This window comes from Nelumbo lutea, chromosome 4 (assembly GCF_056320005.1).
Source record: "Nelumbo lutea isolate HS-2025 chromosome 4, American lotus-T2T, whole genome shotgun sequence".
Classification (NCBI taxonomy): Eukaryota; Viridiplantae; Streptophyta; class Magnoliopsida; order Proteales; family Nelumbonaceae; genus Nelumbo; species Nelumbo lutea.
The window spans coordinates 23,198,949-23,225,484 of NC_142687.1; the positions used below are offsets into that span (position 1 = coordinate 23,198,949).

General features: G+C 39.0%; 1 protein-coding gene, 2 long non-coding RNA genes, 1 other non-coding gene and 1 pseudogene across 7 annotated transcripts; 2 read left to right on the plus strand and 3 right to left on the minus strand.

Annotated features, from left to right (window-relative positions):
• Positions 1-73: 73 nt before the first annotated feature.
• Positions 74-20,528, plus strand: LOC148854608 (transducin family protein / WD-40 repeat family protein). Of its 3 annotated transcripts, none has more exons than XR_016112951.1 (13): positions 74-497; positions 950-2,049; positions 3,186-3,362; positions 3,539-3,652; positions 10,493-10,597; positions 11,668-11,802; positions 11,924-11,979; positions 12,092-12,194; positions 12,273-12,389; positions 12,895-13,021; positions 13,100-13,230; positions 18,641-18,726; positions 18,963-19,457. XR_016112951.1 is itself a non-coding variant. In XM_088984768.1 (13 exons), the coding sequence occupies exons 1-13, from the start codon at positions 224-226 to the stop codon at positions 19,437-19,439; spliced, it is 3,060 nt and encodes a 1,019-aa protein (XP_088840894.1). In that variant the 5' UTR covers positions 74-223; the 3' UTR covers positions 19,440-20,528. The 3 variants fall into 3 exon arrangements, 2 of the variants coding, with proteins under 2 accessions (XP_088840894.1, XP_088840893.1); XM_088984768.1 differs by lacking the exon at positions 18,641-18,726 and adding an exon at positions 13,465-13,870 and having other exon boundaries at positions 19,225-20,528; XM_088984767.1 differs by lacking the exon at positions 18,641-18,726 and having other exon boundaries at positions 18,963-20,528.
• On the plus strand, positions 8,558-8,635 carry LOC148854609 (small nucleolar RNA R160). The gene has a single exon (XR_016095367.1). It is a non-coding gene; the product is annotated as a small nucleolar RNA R160 (small nucleolar RNA).
• LOC148854610 (uncharacterized) lies at positions 12,820-15,545 on the minus strand. Its single transcript, XR_016112955.1, has 2 exons — positions 14,159-15,545; positions 12,820-13,246 (listed from the first exon to the last, which is right to left on the minus strand). It is a non-coding gene; the product is annotated as an uncharacterized LOC148854610 (long non-coding RNA).
• LOC148854611 (uncharacterized) lies at positions 18,857-19,316 on the minus strand. The gene is made up of 2 exons (XR_016112953.1): positions 19,198-19,316; positions 18,857-19,053 (listed from the first exon to the last, which is right to left on the minus strand). It is a non-coding gene; the product is annotated as an uncharacterized LOC148854611 (long non-coding RNA).
• LOC148854612 (pentatricopeptide repeat-containing protein At5g48910 pseudogene) lies at positions 19,605-21,741 on the minus strand (annotated as a pseudogene). The gene has a single exon (XR_016112952.1). The product of XR_016112952.1 is annotated as a pentatricopeptide repeat-containing protein At5g48910 pseudogene (transcript).
• Between the last annotated feature and the right edge of the window lie 4,795 nt (positions 21,742-26,536).

The following is a 26,536-nucleotide window of genomic DNA, read 5'->3' on the forward strand; positions in this document are numbered from 1 at the left end:
TAAATCGGTTGGTACTTGGAAGCCGGGAGTAAGGCCGCAAGGGTATCATGGTATCGTACCATCGTTGGTGCTGGGGTTCGTTTCTTTACTTGTCCCGCGAACTCCCGCGAAAAACGAATCGTGTTCCCGCCAAAACAAAAACCCTAATCCTTAGTCCTATAAGAGAAACACCAGAAGAGATGAACTCGAGGGAAAAAACCAGGAACTTGAAGGAGAAGCCGCCATGAAAGTTAGAACGGTGAAGCTCAAGGAAACTCACAACAGTAATGGCGTCAGCTCGTTCTGTTCTATTCTATGGGATCTTAAAGCTCAGCATCTCGTCACTGCTTCCGCTTCGGATTCGTCCATCTCCATCCATGACCTCTCTCAGCCTTCCAAGCCCCCGAAGATTCTTCGTCATCACAAGGATGGTGTTACTGCGTTGGCTCTCAGTCCCAATTCTACATGTCTGGCTTCTGGTTCCATCGATCATTCTGTTAAGCTGTACAAATTTCCAGGTACTGCCGTGGTTCTCGGTCTACTATTAGTCCAGTATGCGTAAGTCCTCTTTGTGGTTTTAATTTTCTTGGATTTGTTTCGGAAATTAGAGCTTTTGATAGTTTATTTAGAAACCGGCAGTTGATAAAAAACTCATCAAAGGAATATCATAAGTCTTACATACAATGCTGGCTATGTGTCCATTGGAGGACTCCCATCCTATCTTGGTTGTTAGTTAATTGTATGTCAGCAGTATGTGCCGCATGACATTTTCTAGAAACTCCCTTAAATTGTTAAAAACTGGCCTAAGCTACTGATGGCGAGCATCTTCAGAAATGTGAATTTTCGTATCTATCAAAAAATGTTATGAATCTTCATGTTCAATTAACATCTCTCTAGTGCTTAGAGAAAAATTAACATCACTCTTGTGTTTTGTGCCCTTGTGGTCTTTCATTTATTATATTTTGGTCAGGTGGAGAGTTTCAGACCAATATAACCAGGTTCACATTGCCGATCCGAGCCCTTGCTTTTAACAAATCAGGTAGCATGCTAGCTGCTGCTGGGGATGATGAAGGAATTAAATTAATTAACACCATTGATGGTTCAATTGCAAGGGTTCTCAAGGGACATAAAGGACCTGTTACTGGTTTAGCCTTTGATCCCATCAGCGAGTACTTAGCATCGGTTGACTCTATGGGGACTGTTATATTCTGGGAGCTATCTTCCGGGAAAATACTACATACACTTAAAGGAGTAGCTCCTGATTTAGATTCAGAGACTTCTGTGTTAAACATGCTGAGCTGGAGCCCTGATGGTGATATCTTAGCTGTTCCAGGTTTAAAAAATGATGTTGTTATGTATGACAGAGATACAGCTGAAAAGTTGTTTACATTGAGAGGTGACCATGGGCAATCAATTTGTTTCTTGACATGGTCACCCAATGGAAAATATATTGCTACTTCTGGTTTGGATAGGCAGGTCTTGATCTGGGATGTTGATCGCAGGGAGGACATTGATAGACAAAAGTTTGATGATAAGGTGTGTTGTATGGCATGGAAGCCAAATAACAATGCTTTGGCTGTTATTGATGACATGCGGAAATATGGAATGTTGGAACCCGCTGTTCCTTTGTCAATGAAATCTCCTACGGATGGTGCTCCGAATTTACATGCAATGAACAGCAATGGACTCCTTTTGTTTGATGAAGATGAACAAGAGCTTAGTGTTTCAGGTAGTTTAAGTGATGCCAGTGAGGGTAGTCTTGGTGAGTCTGAACCAGTTAGCAGGAAAAGATTGAGGAAGCAGTCCATACTTGAAGATGAGGACATAGACAATGGTGATCAAGTGGCCTCGCCACCTAAGATTGAATCACATAAAAGAGCTCACAGTCATAAAAAATGTCTAGAGGATAATATTAAGGGATTTAGTGGAATATCTTCTGCAAGGCCAAAAATGCAGGAGGCTTTTCAGCCAGGCTCCACACCTGTGCAGGTCGAGAAGCGGCGCTTCCTATGCTATAATATGCTTGGAAGTATAACCACAATGGAAAATGAAGGGTATTCTCACATAGAGGTAATTAGATGATACTGTACCTTTCTTCTCATCGTGCAATCTCCTTTGTTAGTTAGAAGGAAAAAAAGTTAAACTTCCATGGATCATTGTTCTTTATTTACTCGATCTTTGCACACTGCATTTATAGTATCTTAAGTGATTGACCTCCATAAATTTATACTTGAGCATCAACAGTAGCCTACTACTTGACCCAGGAAGTATATATTTTGATTATTTAATGTCTCTATGACCATTCATGATGCCTAGAATGTATTGGAAGATTCACTTCTCAATGTTGATATGCTCAAAATGTCTATTTACAAAAGCGTTCAAAGAGGTGGAGAGTGGAGACATGATCCATGTTCTTAGAATCTTTTAATGGGTGAATTATAAGATGAACTAAGAAAAGTTACAGAACTACGCACAGGCAGATAATTTTATTTAAGAAGAATGTATTTGATCTATTTAAAGATATCATAAGCATAAGTGGAAATTTTAGAAAGTCTTTAAATCAGCCTCGTTATAAGAACATTACTTCTATTAATATATGAAGCACATGTTTTTGACACAAGGCATCTTAAGGACTGAGGCATATGCTTGTACTTGGGTTCCTTTACAAGGGTGTTGGGTCATGTTGGGTACTTCATTGTTATTGTAACTTTCATTTCACTGTCTCGAGCCATGTCCTTGCCATATCCAGGTAAGATTAGTACTTATACTTGCAGGTGTGCCTCAAGGTTAAGCCTCTGGACATTTTTCGTTAAGCATTGCTTAAGGATGAACCTTAAAGCATGGGCCCCACAGACTGTTTAAAACATTGATCTAGAAATTGAAAGGCCTTATAGCAGTCTTTTACAGTAAACTTCATTAGGATCACCACCCCCACTGGGCTATGAAGAGTTTACAATGTTTAGTGGACTTCATGAAGCTTTTTCCATAATGAAGAGATGGGATTTCAAGACTTTACTATATATGGAAATTCCTTCTACTTCATCTCCAAAACTTTGGAGATAATTCCCATAAGCAGGCGCATGCATTCTACACATGTTCATTGTAGCCCAGGCTAGTGAAGAATTTTGTTGTCTGTGCTTTGTTCAAAGCTGCTTTATTTTGTCTTATGTTTTATGCTAAGTGTCCTGAATGTCCATGTGGTATAGGTAGATTTTCATGACACTGGGAGAGGCCCAAGAGTTCCTTCAATGACTGATTATTTTGGTTTCACAATGGCTTCATTGAATGAGAGTGGAAGTGTTTTTGCGAATCCATGCAAGGGTGAAAAGAACATGAGCACTCTCATGTATCGTCCATTCGGTAGCTGGGCAAATAACAGTGAGGTTTGCTTCTTCATTTTCTCTTCAGAGGTTTCCTGATTAATGTTTACATTTTTGCATGTTTTGTACATTAACACAGTAATGCCATTGCGCCTAAGCACACATAGCTGATTGTTTTGATTGATTCCTCTTGATAATATTCAACATAAACTGAGTTTGAATAAATTTTTTGAACTTAGTGGTCCATGCGATTTGAAGCAGAGGAAGTGAAGGCTGTGGCCTTAGGTACTGGTTGGGTAGCTGCCATTACAAGTCTTAATTTTCTTCGCATCTTCACTGAAGGTGGCTTACAGGTTTGTGATGTGGCCTTTATTGACTTTTTTATGGTGTTAAATTTTTCTTCCACCCTATTTAGCCATTCATTGCAGCTCTATTGGGTGATTATGACATTATGCATTTTCTCATTTTCGGATGTACCTTTTCATTATAAAATTCTTGGTCTTTGTTCTAAGACACTTCCAGAGGAACTTTAGTCGCACCTTTTGTCAATTTCTTATTAAATTTTATTTGCATAAGTTGTTCCCTGCATTTTTTTCCCTTTTCTTTTATTCCTGTTTTGATGTTTGAGTGATGATTCTTTAAAGGAAAATCTGTTGTCTTTCTTTTAACACATTACTGGGTGTGTAATGCCCTTAAACCCACCATCAGTGGTGCATTCAATGATTATCTTGCCTTTCAGAAATTCAATATATTACTCTAATTGCTTAAGTTGTTTTTTTTTCTTATACTACTGTTTTCTTGTTTACGGGCACAATATACCTCTAAAGCCCTTTTGGATGCTGTTATGGCTGAGTGGTAAACTAGAAATGTGAATGCTTGGATGGATGAGTGGTGAAACTAGGAGTGACATGGTTAAAAATGAAGTCATATAAAGGATCTTAGGAGTAGCTCCAATAGGTGATAAAATGAGAAAAAGTAGATTGAGATGGTTTGATCATGTGCAAAGAAGACTATATACAACACCTGTTAGAGAAAAGTGATCTGTTACTAGTTGAAGGGAGAAGAAGAGATGGGGGCATATCGAAAAGGACTTGGTTGGAAGTAATAAGAAATGATTTAAGTGCCCATAATTTAACAATGGACATGGCACTAAATAGAACAGAATGGCGAAACAAAATTTGCATAGCCAATTCCATATAGTTGGGACAAGGATCAGACGATGATGTTATGAATGAGTTCATTCTGTAGCTACTAGCAAATATCAGTTCAAACATTTAATTAAATACCGGGCTTATTTTGTATCCAAGTGCCATCATGAACTGTGAGGACTAGTTTTGACCTGAAAAGGAGTATCTTTACTTTTTCAAAGTATAGCCAGTATCACCAAATAAAGTTACAAGATGTTTGTCTTCATCATATAGTACATATGAATCTTAGATGTCTTAATCCAATTCCTTCTTCAGTCCATCCTATTATTTTTAATACACATTTGACCCTTTATCTCAGGGCCATTGCTTGGTGTAAGGGTTTTGTGCTGACAAGCATTATAGTGTAGGTTCAAGTCTGAGAGCAGTCACTTTTTGTGAAAAAATGCCAATTGTTAGGGCCATATCCAGTCCAACCTCCCAAGACCCTAGATGTCTAGGACCAGCACTGGATGATGGCCTTATTTAACCTAAAGCTGTATGGTTTTATGTTTTTGGTTTTAACATTTGGTCATGACAATTATTTATAGAAAAAAGCATTTCGTTATGACAATGAAACTGTCACTTTTGTAGTATTTTTAGATATTCAACCAAAAGAAAATTAGATTATGGCCAATTAGTAAGACATTCCTTTCGCCAAAACTAATAACCCCCCCCCCCCCCCCCCCAGCGTATGTCTCCAGCGCATTTTGGGACACTGCTTTGACCTAGCAAGGTGAGCTGATGCCCAAGTGACAGAAAAATGAATAAATAAGTACTGCATATTTTTAATGCATGTATATAACCACGCAAGTATTATGGCATTTCATATCAATTGTAAACTATGGAACTACAATTTAAATCAATAAATGATGAAATAGCTACTTGCATTTAATATTCAATAATAATGACAAGATTTTACAATAACCGTCCTGGTTCAAAAGAAAACAAGCATACACACAAGGATCCAAATCAGAAAAAGCCTTGTCCCAACTATACAAATTCAAGGATTAAGAACCCTAATTTTTATCTCCATTTATATTCCTATCAACCAAAATGGGTTACACGTACTCATATTGTTGTATGTAAAGGGGGCATTAGTTTCTTACCTTCTATTCTACTCACCTGGTTGGTTGCCTAGATGACGGGCCTCCAAAATGCATAGGCAATTTCCTAGGTGATGCTTTGACTACATGGATTGAATATTATGCACCAGATAGCCCCTTGCTGCTTTAAGTTTAGTTGCAAGGAAAGGATTGAGAAGGTATTTAAGGTGCTAAATTGACTGTTGGCAAAAACATTACATCGGGGTGATGATTAAAGATGCTTCACTCATTTACATAACTTGCCAAAACACCTTTATTTTGCTTGTGTAAGAAGAATCTGAACTTAAGACAGGGCATCATTATGAGTTGATGAGTTGTAGATTTCTTTCACCTATAATGGTCTACAGAGTAAGTCCTGTTTTTGTTTGGGCAGCAGTGGTTGCTTCTTATCCAACAGAGGGAAAATACTGCTTCTGAAGCTTTCCTTGTGTCAGGATCCATAAACATCATCATTTGTAATTAGATATACATTTTTTTCCTATATCCAATTGGTGTGAAGGTTTCTAATTAGTTAATGATTTTTTTTTTTGAGAAAAATTAACCAAGATTCATTAATAAAAAAAGAGGTACATGGGAAGATGTACAAAGCAGGGGAAAAACCCCTGTAAATTACAAAGGAGGAAGCTTGTTGCTATAAAGTTGCTCTAAAATTAGTTAATGAAAATACTTGTAGGGTTTTTGGAGCATCCTAGTCATCTGTTTTAAAGGGAACATTACATGCATTTTGACCATGCACTGCAAGCCTAACCAGACCACTTAGAGGCTTTCTTGCATCTGTTGTGCATAGTGTACTAATGCTGGAGTGTTCCTAGAGTATTCTTTAAGACTCTTAAAGTGTCTAGAATGGTTTGGACATAATCTAGAGTAAAACCATTAAGAGATGTCTACATTGAAAGTCTAGATAATTGAATGTTCTGGAAATGTCTATGCATGTTATAGAATTCTCATTAGTCATTAAATTGTTTCCATGTCATGTAGTGCAGTCCTGGCCATGCATCGAGGACATGGAGGTCTATAAATAGGGATGACTTCCTGTTCACAAACCAAGCTTGGAAACAAGCAAGTTGTAATCCTCTCTTGAATGCGATACCAAGTTCCCTTGTGCTCTTCTATGTTGTTGTTTTTTTTTTCTATTACTTAGCTTGCTTTGGTTAAGTCCTTTGGAGTTTGAAGCTTTCTCTGCTCAAAGTGGAGTTAGAATGCTGCACTACTAAGGCTTAAGGCATAGTCTGGCCATGACAATTCCACTTCTTCACAATACCTTGCATATTGTCTATTTAGCATGCTTACTGTGGCAAGGATGTGATGGAAGGCATACATGTGTTTGTATTTAATGGATCCAGTGCTTTTAGTTTAATTTTTAATTGTTTTTTTTAGCTTTTTTTGCTTGTTTGCTGCTAAGTTGCCATGCTCAAAGTAATCAGAGCAATCTGAGTGTTTTCTAGACTCTAGGGATAGGGTTTGTTGAGAATTTGTTTTGAGGTTCAAAATGTTACAGTGATTATTATACAAAGACACATTAGATTTGTTTAAATGTTTTTTAATCTTATATTCACTTCAAATTTGTTCCCATTTGAGTAACTTTTCATTATAGGACATTGCTTTTGCTTCTACTTTTCTATAGGAAGGGGCAATGGTGGAGACTGAGCACCAAAATACATAGCCTGTTCTTTACTTCTTGGTTTACAGACTATACGAGCATGGTGCAACAGAAACATTTTTCATGGTCTACAAGCTGTTGGTTGACACATCTGTGTCAAGTGACAACTCCAATGAAGCAAACATCTAGAAATACTGTAGGACTTCCAATTGTTGATTGATTAATTCTGCTTGGTGATGGAAGGTGATACTGTTTTATTGATACTAACATGTTTGAACTTCAACTCTAGCTGCTGTTGTTGTTTGGTGCACTATAGTCTCTTTCTCATTGCATCATTATTTTTGGAATTTTTCTTGGGAATCTAAAGTAGACTTGGTTCAGGAACAGTTCAGATAAGAGTTAATGCCACAACACTGCCAACACACAAAACCATCAATCATTATTCATTCAATCTGCTTAACATAAAAAAAATGCAAAAAACAGAGTATCATTAATATGCTCTAGCTAGAGAGGAAGTTTATAGACAGATGTGTTGGGGCACATAATCCCTTGGGCTACTACTGTTTTTTATCTACTTTTTTTGAACAGTAAAGAAACACTTTATTAAAAGGAAAAAAATATTACTATCTGGATGGATGCCAAGATGACACACCAAACTACTAATCAAACCTCAAAAAAGATCCGCATTACAAGCTTGAATCTCAAGGACATCCCGGAAGTTTTCCACCAAATCTGATCTGTTAACTTGCTCAAATTCTGGAAGAATTTTACTTGTGCACTTCAATGTTCTTTGACTTGTCTTCAAACTGCTTTCTGTTCTTTTCTCTCCAAATTGTCCAACTTACCAATTCCCTTCTTCGTCCCAACCCTTTTCCTTTTCAATTCTTTCCCTTTTTCTCTTCTCTTTCTTTTTTTTTTTTCAAATTGTTCAAAAGCTATCCTAGCAAATCCTTCCCCTCCCCAGTAGAACAGATCAAGGGACCTTCCTACTGATACTTCTCTTTCCACCAATTTATCAATTGCCACTTCCCCATTCTGACTTCGATATTCCTTTGTTCACCTATCTCCCTTACCTCCTTCCCCTTTGATATTCCTTTGTTATTTTTATCTACTTGGGGCTGGTTCTGTGGTTGTGGGCTAAACGGCAGTGGAGATTGCTCTTCTATGTTGGAGCAGAATTGATTGCTTTCTTTTTTTAAATGTTATCTCTGCACTTTGTCTCCGTGCCTTGATCAGTCATCAACCAAAAAAAATACTGATTATCATTAAAGACTGATCTAAGCTTTCATCATGTGGTTGTGTTTCTATTTGTCTTGTATCCACTTTCTTCCATTACAATATAGAACACTTCTGATTTCATCTTGGCAAAGCAAAGTGATGAGCTAATGGGTCTTTATTTTATGTGGACTCACATAAAACAATGGTCTTCGAAGTTCTCTGATTGCTTTGTATGCCAATGTCCAAAAAATGAGTGTTGTTAACTTTGTCTTTTAATTTGTTTTGTTTTGCTCAGACATAATAATGCAATATTTTCTGTCTTTTTTCCCATGGCGGATTCATCACTCTTCTCAAACATGAATTTGAAGTTAAAATTTTTGTTCAGACGTAAGTATGTACAGGAGTTGTTGCTGCCTGAGGATTTCTCACCAGAGCTTTCTGATTTGGTTTTGGAGGATGCTTGGGGGATTCGGTGTTTTTTATTTGTTTTGAATTAGATTTCCTGTTTTCTGTCTCCAAAAGAGGACTTTGAAGTTTAACTCTACAGCTTTGTTTTTTCATGTAGTCAATTTTCATTCCAAGTTTATTTGATGTCTCTGAAGCGATGGTGTTTTTATCTCCGCTTGATCCAAAGATACAGGAGGAAAAAGAAGGGAGGCTTGTAGCTTCAAAATACACAGTTGGCTAGAAAGCCATTTCTTCTAGCACTTGAATTGTGGACCTTTTTTTTAGTATAAGGTAAGGTATTTCATTAATATATAAAATCAAATACAAGAGAAATCCCTGTACAAAGAGGTTTTGTACCATGGAAGATAACAGACCCAATTACACCCAACCCAAAGCCAACAACATCTACAAGAAGAAAATCTTGATAAGAAAAAAAAAAGGAATTGTGTCTGTTTCTGAATAGAGTGATTTTCCAACCAAGAAAGCACCGCCAAAATCTTATTGTAGACCTCTTCTTTTGTTCTCTAACACCTCTCTTCAAAAGTTCTCTATTTCTTTCACACCATACGGCCCATAAAACTGCTGTGGGAAGAGAACTTCCAGCCAACTGTGTATAGAGAAGTTCCAGGTCTTTCATAAACATAATGGTCATAATAACTCACCAAGAGGAAATCCAGAAATTGCAGGGTTTTAGTTGCTGCTATTTTTTGCTACCTCTGTATAAAGGTGCAATATAAGCTTGTCGGTAAAAGTTATGATAGCTCCAATATTGATTCATTTATATGAATGGTTTTATGTATACACCACTTGTCATAAGACTGCTAAAAAGCAATTCTATCTAAAAAATTGTGGAATTAATAGAATTCCATTGAATTCATCTAGGATTGATGTTGACAAAAAAGGAGATTCTTAATCTGCTTTACCACCTCCAATGGGCATCATCCATCTCTAAGGGTACTTCTAAAAACAAAAGGAATTGGACTTCCTGATGTACATCCTTCGGGAGTAAAACCCCTAGTTGGCAATGTAAATGACAACCTTCAGTGCCTGGGATTCTGTTAACATGGAAACTTCTTTTGGTTAGTTGGCTAACTGTCCCAAATTTGGCAGTGCCAACAGGCTCAGTCAGTAAGATAGTTGGTTGATTGTAGCAGAGACTTGGGATCAAGTCCTGCCACCAACCCATTATGTAGCCCCATGAACCAAAACAAGGGCAAGATTTCTTTTTCCTATAGCAATTGTATCAGATTGAGTACTTGTTCAACCACAAGAGGGACCACACTCCCAGATCCATTCATGTACACTATCTCTAAATTTCTAATTTGTCATTTTGCTAGCACAGATATTATTCATGCATTAAACTTTTTTTCTGTGGCAGTGCTAAGTGCAAGGACAACCATTACTTTGTGAACTAGACAGGGGTGATTGGTTAAATAAAAATAGACGGAAAGAAAAATCCATACTGGTTTCCTTTTTTCTTTCTCTCTTTTTTTTTTTGTTTTTTCTAAGAAGATGCTCTGTTGTTTCTATTCTTCTTGCTTCACTGTGTTAGTGTGTTTATGATAATCTCCTCCAAATTGATCATGATAATGAACTTTGTGGTTGAAACAGATTTTTTTGTAATGTAACTTATTGCAGAAACACGTTCTCTCCCTGAACGGACCGGTGGTGACTGCATCAGGATTCAAAGATGAGCTGGCTGTTGTGACACATGTATCTGACTGTCTTCCATCAAATGATCAGGTGACCTTTATAAGTTAACTCCTAATGGTATTCACAAATAAAAAGTTGAATGGTGGGGTGGATTCAGTCAATTTCAACTAATAGAAAATCATTGATTGTCTTGTTCTTCATTTTAACCTTGGCATTCTGTCCCAAGACTGAGCAAATAGCTTGTCTATCTAACACTAATAGTAATATATTATGGAGATTGTTTTTCAGGGGTCAACTGCTAGTCTAGGACTGCAAGGTGCATTTTTTGGACAACGTTGTTTCACACAGATGACCTGAGTTCAAATCATTTTAACAGCATATAACTTTTACTGAGAAAAGATGTTTTTATCACACTGTTTCATCAAGAAATACATGATGTATTTGTTAACATAGAAATAAATAAGGACCAGTTAACCTTGTGATAATATGATTAATATGCTTATTGTAACCTGGCAATGATAACCTCACAATTAACCTTCTACCTGTTTATACATTATAGAGTTGTGGGTCTCTTGTACAAGCATTTCTGTAAGCTCTTAAATGTTTGTTGGTGCCTTCTAAGGAATTTGTTTGACCTGTTGAAATTCTGTAAGCTGGTAGGTCTAAACAGAAAGGAAAGGTGTTTTAGAGTGTGGTTCCTCTTGTGGTCAGTTGAGTTGTTTGGAAGGAGAGGAACTGGAGAGTGTTTGAGAACTGGAGCACTAAGGATGAGGTGGTGTGTCAAGCTGTGGCCATCGTACAGTCTTTGACTGTCGGCTAATGTTCAATTTAGAGGATTTCCACATCACCAGCTTTTTTTACCATAGCATACTATTTAGTTGATACCCAGACCTATACTGGAGTACAATTTTATTTGGTTTTTAGTTTTTTTTTTTGGGGAGCCATGGTTTTAATGGCCTTAGTTGAAGTGTAGTTTCTGGTTATACATGTCATATACATAGTTTTATACATGGTTTATCCATCTAATCATGATTCATCTCAGTGGAAGTTAATATACTACTTTACCTTTTCCTCAAAAAAATTGGTTGATATATTGGGACTTCACCTGTTACATGATGATACCAGATGGGTTGTTAAATGGTCATTTCTTTGATCTGTAGATGCTCGAGTTCAGTGTGTTCAACATTTCTAATGGAGTGCAGCCTCACAGTGGTCGTCTTCCTCTCAGTCCTGGTTCCTGTCTGACATGGTTTGGGTTCAGCGAAGAAGGTCAATTAAGTTGTTATGACTCCAAGGTGTGGTGGCTTATTTTCCTTTCCTTTCAATTTTTAAATGATGTTACAATTATATCATTTTAAATGATGCCACTATCATATCAACTAAGTTTTGCTGCTGCACCTAATTTTTTCTACATAGGGAGTGCTAAGGGTATATACCAACCAGTATGGTGGCAGCTGGATTCCGCTCTTCAGGTTCCTGGTTTTCATTTTGTGCATTTTAGATTTGATTCCTGCATGGATTCCTTCTCATCTTGTCTGGTCTCACATTGGCAAATCACTAAGATGACTAGGATCTATTGTGCAGTGCTAGTAAAGAGAAAAAGTCAGAGGAAAACTATTGGGTGGTTGGGCTGAACGCAAGCAAGTTATTTTGCATTATTTGTAAACATCCCGATTCATTCCCACAGGTAATATGCCTGACTAGCTTTATTTTGTTTTTCATGTTTTTAAGTTGCAGCTTCAGATATTCTTTTTCTTATTCTCAGGCGATGCCAAAACCAGTTCTTACTCTGTTAGACCTTTCATTTCCTCTTGCATCATCTGATCTTGGAGCAATGGATCTTGAAAATGAGTTTATATTGAGTAACTTGTATCTCTCACAGGTATTCTATTTCTCTTTCATATCATGCTTTAAATGTCTTGCTTTTATGCAAATTATCAGCTGTTTTAGATGTATTCAGTTTACATTAAGGTGGCATTTGATAACACTTTTCAGACATCTAACATTTGAAAAAAATTTCAAATGTTGGAGGCGTTTGATGTGGTCTCGCGCCTAACCGATTTCAGAGGTGATGAAATGATGTTAATGCCCCCATTAACATCATTTATTTAATAACAATAAATAATAAGTAATTTATTTAATAAATATATTTTTAATAATATTTTTATTTGATATTAGCTAATAAATAAGTATTATTATTAAGTATTTGTTACTAATTAAATAATAACTAATGAGGCATTATTAATTAAACTAAGTAATTTTTTGCTTATAGTCCATTTAAGGCCTGAGATCCATCAAGATGCCCATGTATGGGAGCCAGACAAAGATGGCATTTTTTTGTTGTCATTGCAACTCTTTTTATCTAAGTGACATTTTGAACCTTGCAGATTCAGAAAAAAATAGATGAAATGGTTGTGGCTGGTCTGGATACTACTTCCCTAGATGATGAAGCTTTCAATGTGGAAGCAGCTCTTGACAGATGCATCTTGAGGCTTATTGCTGCCTGCTGCAATGGTGAGATATTATGATTTAAGATTACATGATAAATTGATAATCCTTATGTATGTATTTTGATGGTGCTTGCTATTTCAGGTGATAAGCTTGTGAGGGCTGTTGAACTTGTGAAACTTCTGTCATTGGAGAAGTCAGTTAAAGGTGCCATAAAGCTTGTTTCTGCCCTGAAACTTCCAATTTTAGCAGAGCGCTTCAACAGCATTCTTGAGGTAACCAACCCCTTCCCTAAAAGAAAGCATTGATATTATTTATGTGATAAAAAACGTAAAAAAATTATCAAAAAAAGAATGTAAAAAATAATTGCATGCTGTGGTAAGGCATTTATAGAAAGAGCCAATTATATCAGAAATATAGATATATGTTTCTCATTATTTTCTTTTCCTTTGTTTTTAGTCAGGAAAGCTACATACTTTCTTTTGTTATCTAACTTTCTTAACCAACAGGAAAGGTTACTGAAGGAAACTATGGGGGCACCTGCAATTTCAAATTCAACCTCTGGGGCAGCCTTCAAAAATATTGAAGCACATGCCTTACCTATGACCACGAGAAATAGAGCATCAGAACCTGTTAATCCATTACCTCAATCAAAGCTATCTTCTCCTCCAATTACGAAGCAAGAGAAATTAGAAGAGGGGATTAAAATTGGGCAGAAGATAGGGTCCAATAAAACTTCATTACCGCCACCAAAACTGCCTTCCCCTGCTTCGAATCAAGAGAAATCAGAAGAGAAATCTCGAGTTAGGGAGAAGCCAGAACCCAGTAAAACTGTGGCTGTTGGAAACAAAACGGACGGTATTGATCAGTTACCATTTTATCGTCCAACTAATCCATTTGCCAAGACATCAAGCAACCAGGAAAAAGGATCTTTACTTGATTCTATCAAGAAAATGAAAAAAAGTTGAAAGTGGAGGTAAAAAGTAAGGAGGCAGCAATTTCCAGAAAACAAAAACTGGCTAAAGAATTTTAAATATAAGGAGAAAATGACGAGGAAATAGTAGTTTGAAGAGATGGCAATTTGCACAGCCAAATGGAGAAAGATTAGCGGCTTCTGGTAAATAGAAACAGCTAGAGAAGGATTGTAGGTTGTATGTAATATGGTGATATTGTAATTGAATTTTATTATTTCATGTAATTCACCTGTCATCGTGAAACATGGCGTATCTCCTGATTACATTTGCAGCTTCACGAGCTGACATAATTTGTCTGACGGATGGCTGGATGGGACGTGCCACAGGCGAACGCCATTGTAAATTGTAATCCATTGTCTTCAAGCGTAAAGCCGTTTGTCTTTGCTTATGAGTGGGTTATATAGCCCTTCTGATCCCCAGAGAAGTAGTTACCAATAATCCATACAAGAACATGATCCATTTTTAAAATAGTGAAATCTATTTGAATCCCTAACTATAATTTCACGGTTGTAAATCTTAGAGAGAAGCTTAATTGTAGAATGGCAATCGCCACAGACACGTAGGTTTTTCACCACGCGTATTGTTGTTCCCGGTCTCGTGTTGATGAATCCAAATGCAAGTGCCAATTTTTCACTGTGGTGCCCTAGGGAAGTCTTTCACCTCTTCCTCGTCAATATCCAGCAAACATTGTTTTGCGTCTGGTTCATAACCTTCATTCTTTGATCTTTCTCCCATTTCACCTAGCATCTTATAGATCTCTTTTTTTCGAGAATGAGCTGTATCTCCAACAACAAACTCGTACACAACTCCATCCAATTCAATTGAGCTGCTGCCAGGTGACTTCATTATTCCTCTTTTCCACATCAATTTTCTCACTTTATGAACTTTGTCCCATTTATCATCCATAGCATATATATTTGACAACAGAACATATCTCGCATGATCATCAGGAGCCAGTTCAATAAGTTTGAGCCCTGCTTGCTCCTCCATTTGATCATGAGAGCATGGATTTGCTTGGCTTCTTGCAGGTTCTTGACTAAGAGAGAGACGTTTGTGTTCGGGGTTGGTTTCCTTGGGAGGTTGGTTATGGGAGGAGCATAGGAAGCTGGGATTGCTGAAGACATGGGTAAATCTAAAAAGTGAGTGATCGTTGATGGTTGTATTACAGGTAAAAAACCGATACAGCCATACACGGACAATGATTTAGTAACCTATTAGCATCCTGACCGTTGGCTTCGTCATCTTGTTGAGATGATGCGAGAGTGAGTAATCAAGTGAACTGAAAATTGAAAACCCTAGTTGAAGGGTACGATCAAATAAGATTAACCCGAAATTCTGAAGCGTACATACCCCAGAGTGAACGTAGCATCGAGTCAATGGGTGGAGCTGCGTCCGGTGACCGTGGCCGGAGAAGATGATGACGTCGGCAATGAAAGGAACAAAGTGAGGACGAAGTAGGGATATAAAGAGGAGATAACACCGGAGGGTGCTTGCTGCTGAAGGTGAAGAAAGAAAGTAGTTGGAAAATGGGAAGAGGAAGGGACGACGAATGCGCTTTTTCATATGCCACGGTTTCTTTCCAACGAGAGAGACAACTGTTATCGGCCATGGTGTCCATTCATTAAGACAGTGACACATCTTCAGAGAAGCTTTCTCGTTACACGAAAGATCAGCAACGGAGGGAAACCGTGGAGTTAGCACGCGGGAACGTTTTGGAGCTAACGGGATGATCTAACAGCCGTCCCATTAGCCCCGCACGCAGGAATGCCGTACCGCATGCGACTGAATATGTGGCAGTCGCACGTTTGTATGGAGTGTTTGTAGGGCGACAGGCAGTGGGGCAGAGAGATGCGAACTCGTCAAAAGCCCGCGTTAAAAGAGGACGAGAACGTCGAGAAAGGAAAAATTTTGGATATAGGTACAATAGTATTTATACTCAATAACAATTTTAGTTGAAAAGAAAAATGAGGACGTGAATTAGCTAACGTGCGGTGTCATGTAGAGGTCCCACCAAATAGCCAAAGTGATATGGATAATTCAATAAGGGCCCTGAGGCAATTTTTTTATTCTAAGCTTTCGAGTTCGTATATACCTTTTTCGAGCACCTGCTTTACTCATTAGGGTTCTTCCCAATTCGGTTTGAGCTTACCAATATCGGGATTAGGCACCATGACTTTACGAAGAACCAGGTCTTTAATGCAAAAGTTCTGCTTCTTGACTTTGGCGTTATAATACCAAGCCACTCTCTACTGGTAGGCTGCGGTTCGAATGTATGCGAGGTCTCGTATCTCTTCTACTAGGTCGAGGTTGGTGCGTACTCGTCATCGTTTGTGTATTCGTCGTATGCCTCCAGGCGTAACGTAGGCACCTCGATCTCGACTGGGATTATTGCCTCCGTGCCGTAGGTGAGGTTGAAGGGGGTTTCACCCGTGGTGGTCTTCGCAATGGTTCGATAAGCCCATAGTACACTGGGCAGTTCGTCTATCCATAGTCCTTTAGTTCGGGCTAAGCGCGCTTTCAGTCCACGGAAGATGGCCCTGTTTGTGACTTCCGCTTGACCATTTGTTTGAGGGTGTGCTATCGAGGTAAAATTTTATTGTATCCCATTCTGGTTGCACCGGTTCTGAAACTTGATGTCCTCGAATTGCTTGTCGTTGTCAGAAATAAGCACTCGAGGTAGTCCGAAATAGCATATTATGCTCCTCCAAAAGAAGTTTTGCACGCTTCGTGCTGTGATCGTCACAAGAGGTTCGACTTCCACCCACTTTGTGAAGTAGTCCACTACTACCACTAAGAATCTCCTCTGTCTTATTGTTGGCAGAAATGATCCAAGGATGTCGATTCCCCAAGGGCCATGGGCTAGTGAGATACTTCAGGTCAGTAACGAGCTGGTGGTGGACGTTGGCATGCCTTTTACACTTATCGCATCTTTTGATGAGCTCAAGCGCATATGCCTTCATCGTTGGCCAATATTAACCTATCGTAGCGCTTTCTGGGCGAGAGCCCTGCCCCCCAAGTGTTTGCCACACAGGCATTCATGAGTGTCGTGAAGAACGAGCTCGACTTTGAGGGTCGCGAGCAGCGCAAGTAGGGGAGTGTGTAGGATTTTCGGTACAGCCGTCCGTCTATTATAACATACTTGGCTACCTGTCGCTCTACCCTTCTAATCGCGTTGCGATCTGCAGGTAGGGTCCCATGAAGCAGGTAGATCACAAGTGGATCGATCCAATTTGGCTCTGCTTGTGCAACATGAACGACCTCTTCTGCCCCCTGTGAATGCTAAGCTGAGACAGATTCTCTATGTACACGGTCCTCAAGGTGTTGTCACTTGTGCTGGCTAATGGGACAAGACATCAGCCTCAGCATTATCAGACCTCGAAAATTGCCTGATGAAGTAAGACTGAAAATCGCACAGAGCTTCTCTAACCTTGGCTAAGTAGACGAACATGGTTGGCTCGCGAGCTTCATATTCACCGGTGACTTGATTGACTGTTGTGACACATGCATTTGATGTCTTACATCAAATGATCAGGTGACCTTTATATGTTAACTCCTAATGCTATTCACAAATAACTTATTGCAGAAACACGTTCTCACACTGAACGGACCTGTGGTGACTGCATCAGGATTCAAAGATGAGCTGGCTGTTGTGACACATGCATCTGACTGTCTTCCATCAAATGATCAGGTGACCTTTATAAGTTAACTCGTAATGGTATTCACAAATAAAAAGTTGAATGGTGGGGTGGATTCCGTCAATTTCAACTAATAGAAAATCATTGATTCTTCATTTAAACCTTGGCATTCTGTCCCAAGACTGAGCAAATAGTTTGTCTATCTAACACTAATAGTAATATATTATGGAGATTGTTTTTCAGGGGTCAACTGCTAGTCTAGGACTGCAAGGTGCATTTTTAGGATAACGTTGTTTCACACGGATGACCTGAGTTCAAATCATGTTAACAGCATATAACTTTTACTGAGAAAAAGATGTTTTTATCAGACACTGTTTCATCAAGAAATACATGATGTATTTGTTAACATAGAAATAAATAAGGACTAGTTAACCTTGTGATAATATGATTAATATGCTTATTGTAACCTGGCAATGATAACCTCGCAATTGACCTTCTACCTGTTTATACATTATAGAGTTGTGGGTCTCTTGTACAAGCATTTCTGTAAGCTCTTAAATGTTTGTTGGTGCCTTCTAAGGAATTTGTTTGACCTGTTGAAATTCTGTAAGCTGGTAGGTCTAAACAGAAAGGAAAGGTGTTTTAGAGTGTGGTTCCTCATGTGGTCAGTTGAGTTATTTGGAAGGAGAGGAACCGGAGAGTGAGAACAGGAGCACGAAGGATGAGGTGGTGTGTCAAGCTGTGGCCACCGCACAGTCTTTGACTGTCGGCTAATGTTCAATTTAGAGGATTTCCACATCACCAACTTCTTTTAACATAGCATACTATTTAGTTGATACCCAGACCTATACTGGAGTACAATTTTATTTGGATTTTAGTTTTTTGGGGGGAGCCATGGTTTTAATGGCCTTAGTTGAAGTGTAGTTTCTGGCTATACATGTCACATACATAGTTTTATACATGGTTTATCCATCTAATCACGATTCATCTCAGTGGAAGTTAATATACTACTTTACCTTTTCCTCAAAAAAATTGGTTGATATATTGGGACTTCACCTGTTACATTATGATACCAGATGGGTTGTTAAAGCAATTATAGAAAGAGCTTGTTTCTGCCCTGAAGCTTCCAATTTTAGCAGAGCGCTTCAACAGCATTCTTGAGGTAACCAACCCCTTCCCTAAAGAAAGCAATGATATTATTTATGTGATAAAAAAACGTAAAAAAAAATTATCAAAAAAAGAACGTAAAAAATAACTGCATGCTGTGGTAAAGCATTTATAGAAAGAGCCAATTATATCAGAAATATAGATATATGTTTCTCATTATTTTTTTTTCCTTTGTTTTTGGTCAGGAAAGCTACATACTTTCTTTTGTTAGCTAACTTTCTTAACCAACAGGAAAGGTTACTGGAGGAAACTATGGGGGCACCTGTAAGTTCAAATTCAACCTCTGGAGCAGCCTTCAAAAATATTGAAGCACATGCCTTACCTATGACCACGAGAAATAGAGCATTAGAACCTGTTAATCCATTACCTCAATCAAAGCTATCCTCTCCTCCGATTACGAAGCAAGAGAAATTAGAAGAGGGGATTAAAATTGGGCAGAAGATAGAGTCCAATAAAACTTCATTACCTCCACCAAAACTGCCTTCCCCTGCTTCAAATCAAGAGAAATCAGAAGAGAAATCTCGAGTTAGGAAGAAGCCAGAACCCAGTAAAACTGTGGCTGTTGGAAACAAAACGGAGGGAATTGATCAGTTACCATTTAGTCGTCCAACTAATCCATTTGCCAAGACATCAAGCAACCAAGAGAAAGGATCTTTACTTGATTCTATCAAGAAAATGAAAAAAGTTGAAAGTGGAGGTAAAAAGTAAGGAGGCAGCAATTTCCAGAAAACAAAAACAGGCTAAAGAATATAAAATATAAGGAGAAAATGACGAGGAATTAGCTGTTTGAAGAGAAGATGGCAATTTGCACAGCCTAATGGAGAAAGATTAGCGGCTTCGGGTAAATAGAAACAGCTAGAGAAGGATTGTAGGTTGTATGTAATATTTTGATACTGTACTTGCATTTTATTATTTCATGTAATTCACCTGTCATCGTGAAACATGGCGTATCTCCTGATTACATTTGCAGCTTCACGAGCTGACATAATTAGTCTGACGGATGGCTGGACGGGACTTGATACAGGCGAACGCCATTGTAAATTGTAATCCATTGTCTTCAAGCGTAAAGCCGTTTGTCTTTGCTTATGAGTGGGTTCTATAGCCCCTCTGATCCCCAGAGAGGTAGTTACCAATAATCCATACAAGAACAGGATCCATTTTTAAAATAGTGAAATCTATTTGAATCCCTAACAATAATTTCACGGTTGTAAATCTTAGAGAGAAGCTTAATTGCAGAATGGCAATCGCCACAGACACGTAGGTTTTTCACCACGCGTATTGTTGTTCCCGGTCTCGTGTTGATGAATCCAAATGCAATTGCCAATTTTTCACTGTGGTGCCCTAGTGAAGTCTGTTTCACCTCTTCCTCGTCAATATCCAGCAAACATTGTTTTGCGTCTGGTTCATAACCTGCATTCTTTAATCTTTCTCCCATTTCACCTAGCATCTTATAGATCTCTTTCTTTCGAAAATGAGCTGTATCTCCAACAACAAACTCGTACACAACTCCATCCAATTCAATTGAGCTGCTGCCAGGTGACTTTATTATTCCTCTTTTCCACATCAATTTCCTCACTTCATGAACTTTGTCCCATTTATCAGCCATAGCATATATATTTGACAACAGAACATAGCTCGCATGATCATCAGGAGCCAGTTCAATAAGTTTAAGCCCTGTTTGCTCCCCCATTTCAAGATTCCTGTGGATTCTACAAGCACCCAATAAAGCCTTCCACATAACTGCATCGGGTTTCATTGGCATAGTTCTGATGGTCTCCTCTATCCTATTGAACAGTCCCGCCCGGCCAAAAAGGTCAACCATGCACCCATAATGTGCAATATCAGGTTCAATCCCATAAACCTCACTCATCTGTCTGAAATAATCAACACCATATTCAACTAACCCTCCGTGGCTACAAGAATTCAAAACACAGGAAAAGGTTATTGCATTTGGGCGAATTCCCGATGACACCATCTTCGAGAAGAGTTCAAGTGCTTTCAGGCTTTGTCCATTTGCAGCCAATCCAGAGATCATTGCATTCCATGTATCAACACTTTTATTACTTGTTTTCTGGAATGCTTGAATTGCACCTTCTAAGCACCCACACTTGGCGTACATGTTAATAAGTGATGACCCGAGGTTCTCGTCAAGCTCAATTCCATGCTTGTCTATGTAGGCATGAATCCACCTTCCTTGAGCAAGTGCACCCAGATAGGCAACTGCAGATAAAACACTAACAAGTGTCACTGGGTTCGGCTGAATACCCTTTTCTTGCATTCTCCGGAAGACCTCGATTGCCTGCCTGAACTCACCCACTTGAACATGAAAAGCAATCATCGTATTCCATGACACTAAATCTCGAGAAGGCATTCTATCGAAGAGTTGGTGAAGCGACCCACCATCTCTGTTATCTGCATACCCTTCGAGCATGCTGTTCCAGGTAACAATGTCTAACTCCGTACTTGTATCGAAAATCTTGCGAGCATCTGAAATTGACCCGGAGATTGCATAGAGATGAATCAGCTTATTTCGAATAAATGAGTCATTCTCGAGCCCGTACTTGACAACATGAGAATGGAGCTGTTTCCCAGTAGCGGGCGCTGGCAATTGGGTGCAAGCCTTGAGGAGAAACGTAAAGGTGAAGTGATCGGGTTCAACAGACCGGCGCAACATCTGATCGTAGAGAAGAATGGCTTTGAGGGGGTTTTGTTTCATGAGGTTTCCTCTAATGACAGCGTTCCAGATGAAAGGGTATGGTTCTTCGACGGAATTGAGGACCTTCTCGGCGTATTTGAGGCTTCCATGATCGGAAAGGGCATAGAACTCGGCCAGTCGGCTAGCCGAGTAGGTATCAGAGATTTGAGAGGATTTGATCATAAGAGCATGGATTTGCTTGGCTTCTTGCAGGTTCTTACAGAGGACTAAAAGAGAGACGTTTGTGTTCGGGGTTGGTTTCCTTGGGAGGTTGGTTATGGGAGGAGCATAGGATGCTGGGATTGCTGAAGACATGGGAAAATCTAAAAATGGAGGGAAGTGAGTGAGTGATCGTTGATGGTTTTATTACAGGTAAAAAACCGATACAGCCATACACGGTCAATGATTTAGCACCCTATTAGCATCCTTACCGTTGGCTTCGTCATCTTGTTGAGATGATGCGAGAGTGAGTAATCAAGTGAAAACTGAAAATTGAAAACCCTAGTTGAAGGGTACGATCAAATAAGATCAGCCTGAAATTCTGAAGCGTACATACCCCAGAGTGAACGTAGCATCGAGTCAATGGGTGGAGCTGCGTCCGGTGACCGTGGCCGGAGAAGATGATGACGTCGGCAATGAAAGGAACAAAGTGAGGACGAAGTAGGGATATAAAGAGGAGATAACACCGGAGGGTGCTTGCTGCTGAAGGTGAAGAAAGAAAGTAGTTGGAAAATGGGAAGAGGAAGGGACGACGGATGCGCTTTTTCATATGCCACGGTTTCTTTCCAACGAGAGAGACAACTGTTATCGGCCATGGTGTCCATTCATTAAGAAAGTGGCACTTCTTCAGAGAAGCTTTCTCGTTACACGAAAGATCAGCAACGGAGGGAAACCGTGGAGTTAGCACGCGGGAACGTTTTGGAGCTAACGGGATGATCTAACAGCCGTCCCAATTAGCCCCGCACGCAGGAACGCTCTACCGCGTGCGACTGGATATGTGGCAGTCGCACGTTTGTATGGGGTGTTTGTGGGGCGACAGGCAGCGGGGCAGAGAGATGCGAACTCGTCAAAAGCCCGCGTTAAAAGAGGACGAGAACGTCGGGGAAGGAAAAATTTTGGCTATAGATACAATAGTATTTATACTCAATAACAATTTTAGTTGAAAAGAAAAATGAGGACGTGAATTAGCTAACGTGTGGTGTCATGTAGAGGTCCCTCCAAATAGCCAAACTGATATGGATAATTCAATAAGGGTTGTGTTTGGTATCATTGTCAATTATAGTTGCGACATTTTATATTGGTCAATACATTTTTTTGAAAAATTATCTTATCATATCACACTAAATAACCATTTATCTTAAAAAATATAGGTGATGTTTGGCACTGATGCTATTTTTTTGAGAAAATGGTGCCATGTAGGTGCCACATTAGAGAAAGCGGTGCTTCAAATTACGTTCTCTTGTTTGGTATTGTTTTTTCAAAAAAAAAAAAAAAAACGTTACTCCATACCATCCCTTGAAAATCTGGAAAGTATGGTTTGGACCAATTCCAAATTCAATATTTTATGAGAAAATGATGCATTATTGTCAGCGGTGTAATGATGTGGCATCATCTTAAATGTTGAATAATATAGATTAATGTTGAAAACATTGCTGCCAATGGTGGTAATAAATCAAAACAGTGTTGTTTTCTCAAAAATGCCTATGTGGCAGCACTAGTATCAAACAAAAAATAAGCACTGTTTTCTCGTAAAATTTGTACTCACTAAACAAAAATATTGCAACTTGCAAGTAGAGATGGCAATGGTATCGAACACAACCAAGGAAAGTTGAATCCCATTTTCAATTGAAATAGGAAGTATGGACGAATTCTGTTCTAATAAAATTCATTTCCACAAAGCCAATGATCTCCTACCCACTAATACAACTGCACATCGGGAATATCTCCTACCATTTCAAGTTTCCCTTGGAATAGGACTCCCATTGTAGAGTTTCTTAAGAATTAAAGAACTCTTGACAAAAATACCCAAAACCCTAATATTAATAATATATTAGTGAAATAATAAAATATTATTAAGTAATAATAAGATAATGATAATAAAACAATAACATATTAATAATAAAATGATAACTTTTTAATTATTAATTAATAATAAAGAATAATAATAGGGCAATAATAAAATAACAATTATATATCCATAAAATATTAATAAAGTAATGGTGAAAATAATAAAAAACAAACTAATACAAAATTGAAATTTTTTAGTTGATTGTAATTTCTACTCCAAATGAATAAAATAAGAACAATAAAGATTGGAATGGCGGTTCTGATTCCAATTCCAGGTATGATCCTGATTGTGAACCCAATGAATCGTCAACCTTTTTTCCTTAACCTATAATCATCACCGTTTCCGTAAGATTTTCCCATTTCTACCAGTATTCCTATAACTTTAACACAACTTTGAGATAAAACAATTTTAGAATAAATTTGTTTTTGTGCATTCCTCTAATATAAGTACTAGACAATTACATCTATGTATCTTTTTTTTGTTTTTTAATTATAGAATTTTATTTTATATTTGCGTTTTATCTGGTAATTATATATAATATGAATTTCTTATTTAATTTAAGTAATTAAATCGTGTTTAATTTGCAATTTAAAATTCTTTACAATTATTAGTTTCTTTGATTTAGGAAATTGAATTACAAATATTAATATGTGCCCCACACATCCTTTGGAGTTGATAAATTTTTTATAGGTAGTCATGTGTCTAAAGTTAACGAATGGATGCTTTTTTATGAGTTGCTATGTGTTTGAAATTGACACCTTTTTTTTTTTTTTTTCTCAAATTGGATTTAACAACTGTCACTTTTTTGGAGTTTCATTACTCTCACTTTATATCATTTTGTTTTTTTAATGGATGAAGGTGATTTGATATATACACGTGATCATTTTTCACTTTTATTTATTTATTTATTTATCTCTGTGGTGCCGGGTGTCTTGCACTCAATTTGGTATGTTCCAGGGTGCACTTCCAATTAGATTGGAACATGTCACAATTTGTATGATCACCCTCACATGTGCATGAAAACTAAATGGTGAGTTCACCCCATTTTAATGTTTGGAAAATTTATGGTTTGCTCCCCTTTAGAAAAATTAATTGGTTTTTGAGTGTATTGTCCCTAGCCCCACATATGCTTAGAATACCCCCTTTATGTTTTTATGATACAACTTTTTTACACTTAAAATTATAAAGAAAAAATGTGTAAAAAGGAAACTCGGCTCCTTTATTCACCAATAACCAAACCCCTTTCTCCACCTCCACAACTATGCCATCAAATCACCTTCACCCCCTATATTTCCTCTCCCACAAACTAGTCAAACACTTACTATTGTACTCCTGCCTGCCCGCCCTCTCTTCTCTTCCCTCTCCTATTCGAACATGGTTGTTATTGTAGAACACAACGGTGACCCATGAGTCGATTCATCTGTCCAACCTCACAAATTCCTTCTATTAATCAAACTATTGGTGGTAAAATCTCCATTTCTTCTCGGTTTCAATCCGTGTTATCCACCAGCAAACCACCGTTTTTTTCTTATTTTTCGAGCATTTCTCAGTGTTCTTTTATTCTCCTAAAGGTATATTGATGTAGCACAATCCGGTCACTCTTAACTAGCGCTCGCGTGGCTCCTGAGATGTACCTGAAATGAGAGGAAGGAGGAAGAACTCTCGGGGAGTTTCCCGGCGGGAACGTTCTGATGCTTAAGTTAGTATTGCGTACAGGAAGCAAAGAGAGAACGAAGGCTAAGAGTGTAGGTTGCGCTAGTGATTTTCAGATACATTGTTCCTTGAGGGTAAGTTCTTTATAGCTGAATTCTGTTGCTTCCAGCCCTCTGACTTCTGACAGGGCAGGTATAACTGCCACAACCACTACAGGCAGGGCTGAGGTGGCATGCGTGAGGCCATCGTGCAGGGTACGTGTCTGTTAGGTGTGGGACGCCTTCCTAAAGGTGATAGGCGTGGCGAGGGGACATGCCTGCAATTCGTAGGTTTGTCAGGTACGGCGGTGGGGCAGGAAGCCATCCTATGGTATACCGAGCTGCTCTCCTGCAAATTGCCCTGAGCTGGGCCATCCCTAAAGTGACGGGCTGCCTACATCCGGTTATGCCGAGCTAGCCGACCCGAGGTCTTTGTGCCTCAGGGCATCCAAAGAAGAATCGATGCATTCTTGCTTGGGAGTGGCCCGAGGTCTATTGGGAGGAGCTCGGGTCTCTGAAGGGGTCAGGGTGCCCCGAACTCGGGACCCCCCGAAGTCCCTTGACCCCGGGGAGGAGGTGCGGGTGAGGCGGGTAGTTTACCCGCCGAGTTGTCATGCTGAACTCGGTGGGACTTCCCCACCGAACTGACCACTTCGTCGCTCGCCGAGGGGTACAGTTCCAAAGCGTCGCCCTCCTCGGGCTGGGTTAAGATCGACACACTAGCGAGGTAATTCTTGAGCTCGTCAAACGCGAGTTGACAGTCTCGGGTCCACTCAAACCCTTTGCTCTTGATTGCCTTAAAGAACGGCAGATAGCGGTCAGCCGATTTGGACATGAAGCGGCTCAGGGCGGCTATTCGGCCATTCAACCTCTGAACCTCCTTCAACTTACGGGTTGAATTCATGTCTAAGATGGCCTTAACCCTATCCGGGTTGGCTTCAATGCCGCGCCGGTTAACGATGTATCCCAAGAATTTGCTTGAGGTCACACCGAACACACACTTGTTCGGATTTAATCTCATGTTAAACTTATGCAAAATTTCAAAAACATAATGCAAGTATTTTATTAATTCATGTGAGAATTGAGTTTTGACGACCATGTCGTCTACATAGCATTCTACTTTTCTGCCGGTTAACGGTGCAAACAATTTATTTACAAGCCTTTGAAAGGTTGCCCCTGCGTTTTTTAACCCGAAGGGCATAACCTTGTAACAGTATAGGCCGAACTCCGTGATGAAGGCAGTCTTTTCTTCGTCCGTCGAGACTATCTTGATCTGGTTATAGCCCGAATAGGCGTCCAAGAAACTTAGCAACATGCCCTGAGGTCGCGTCCACCAAACGGTTGATTCTAG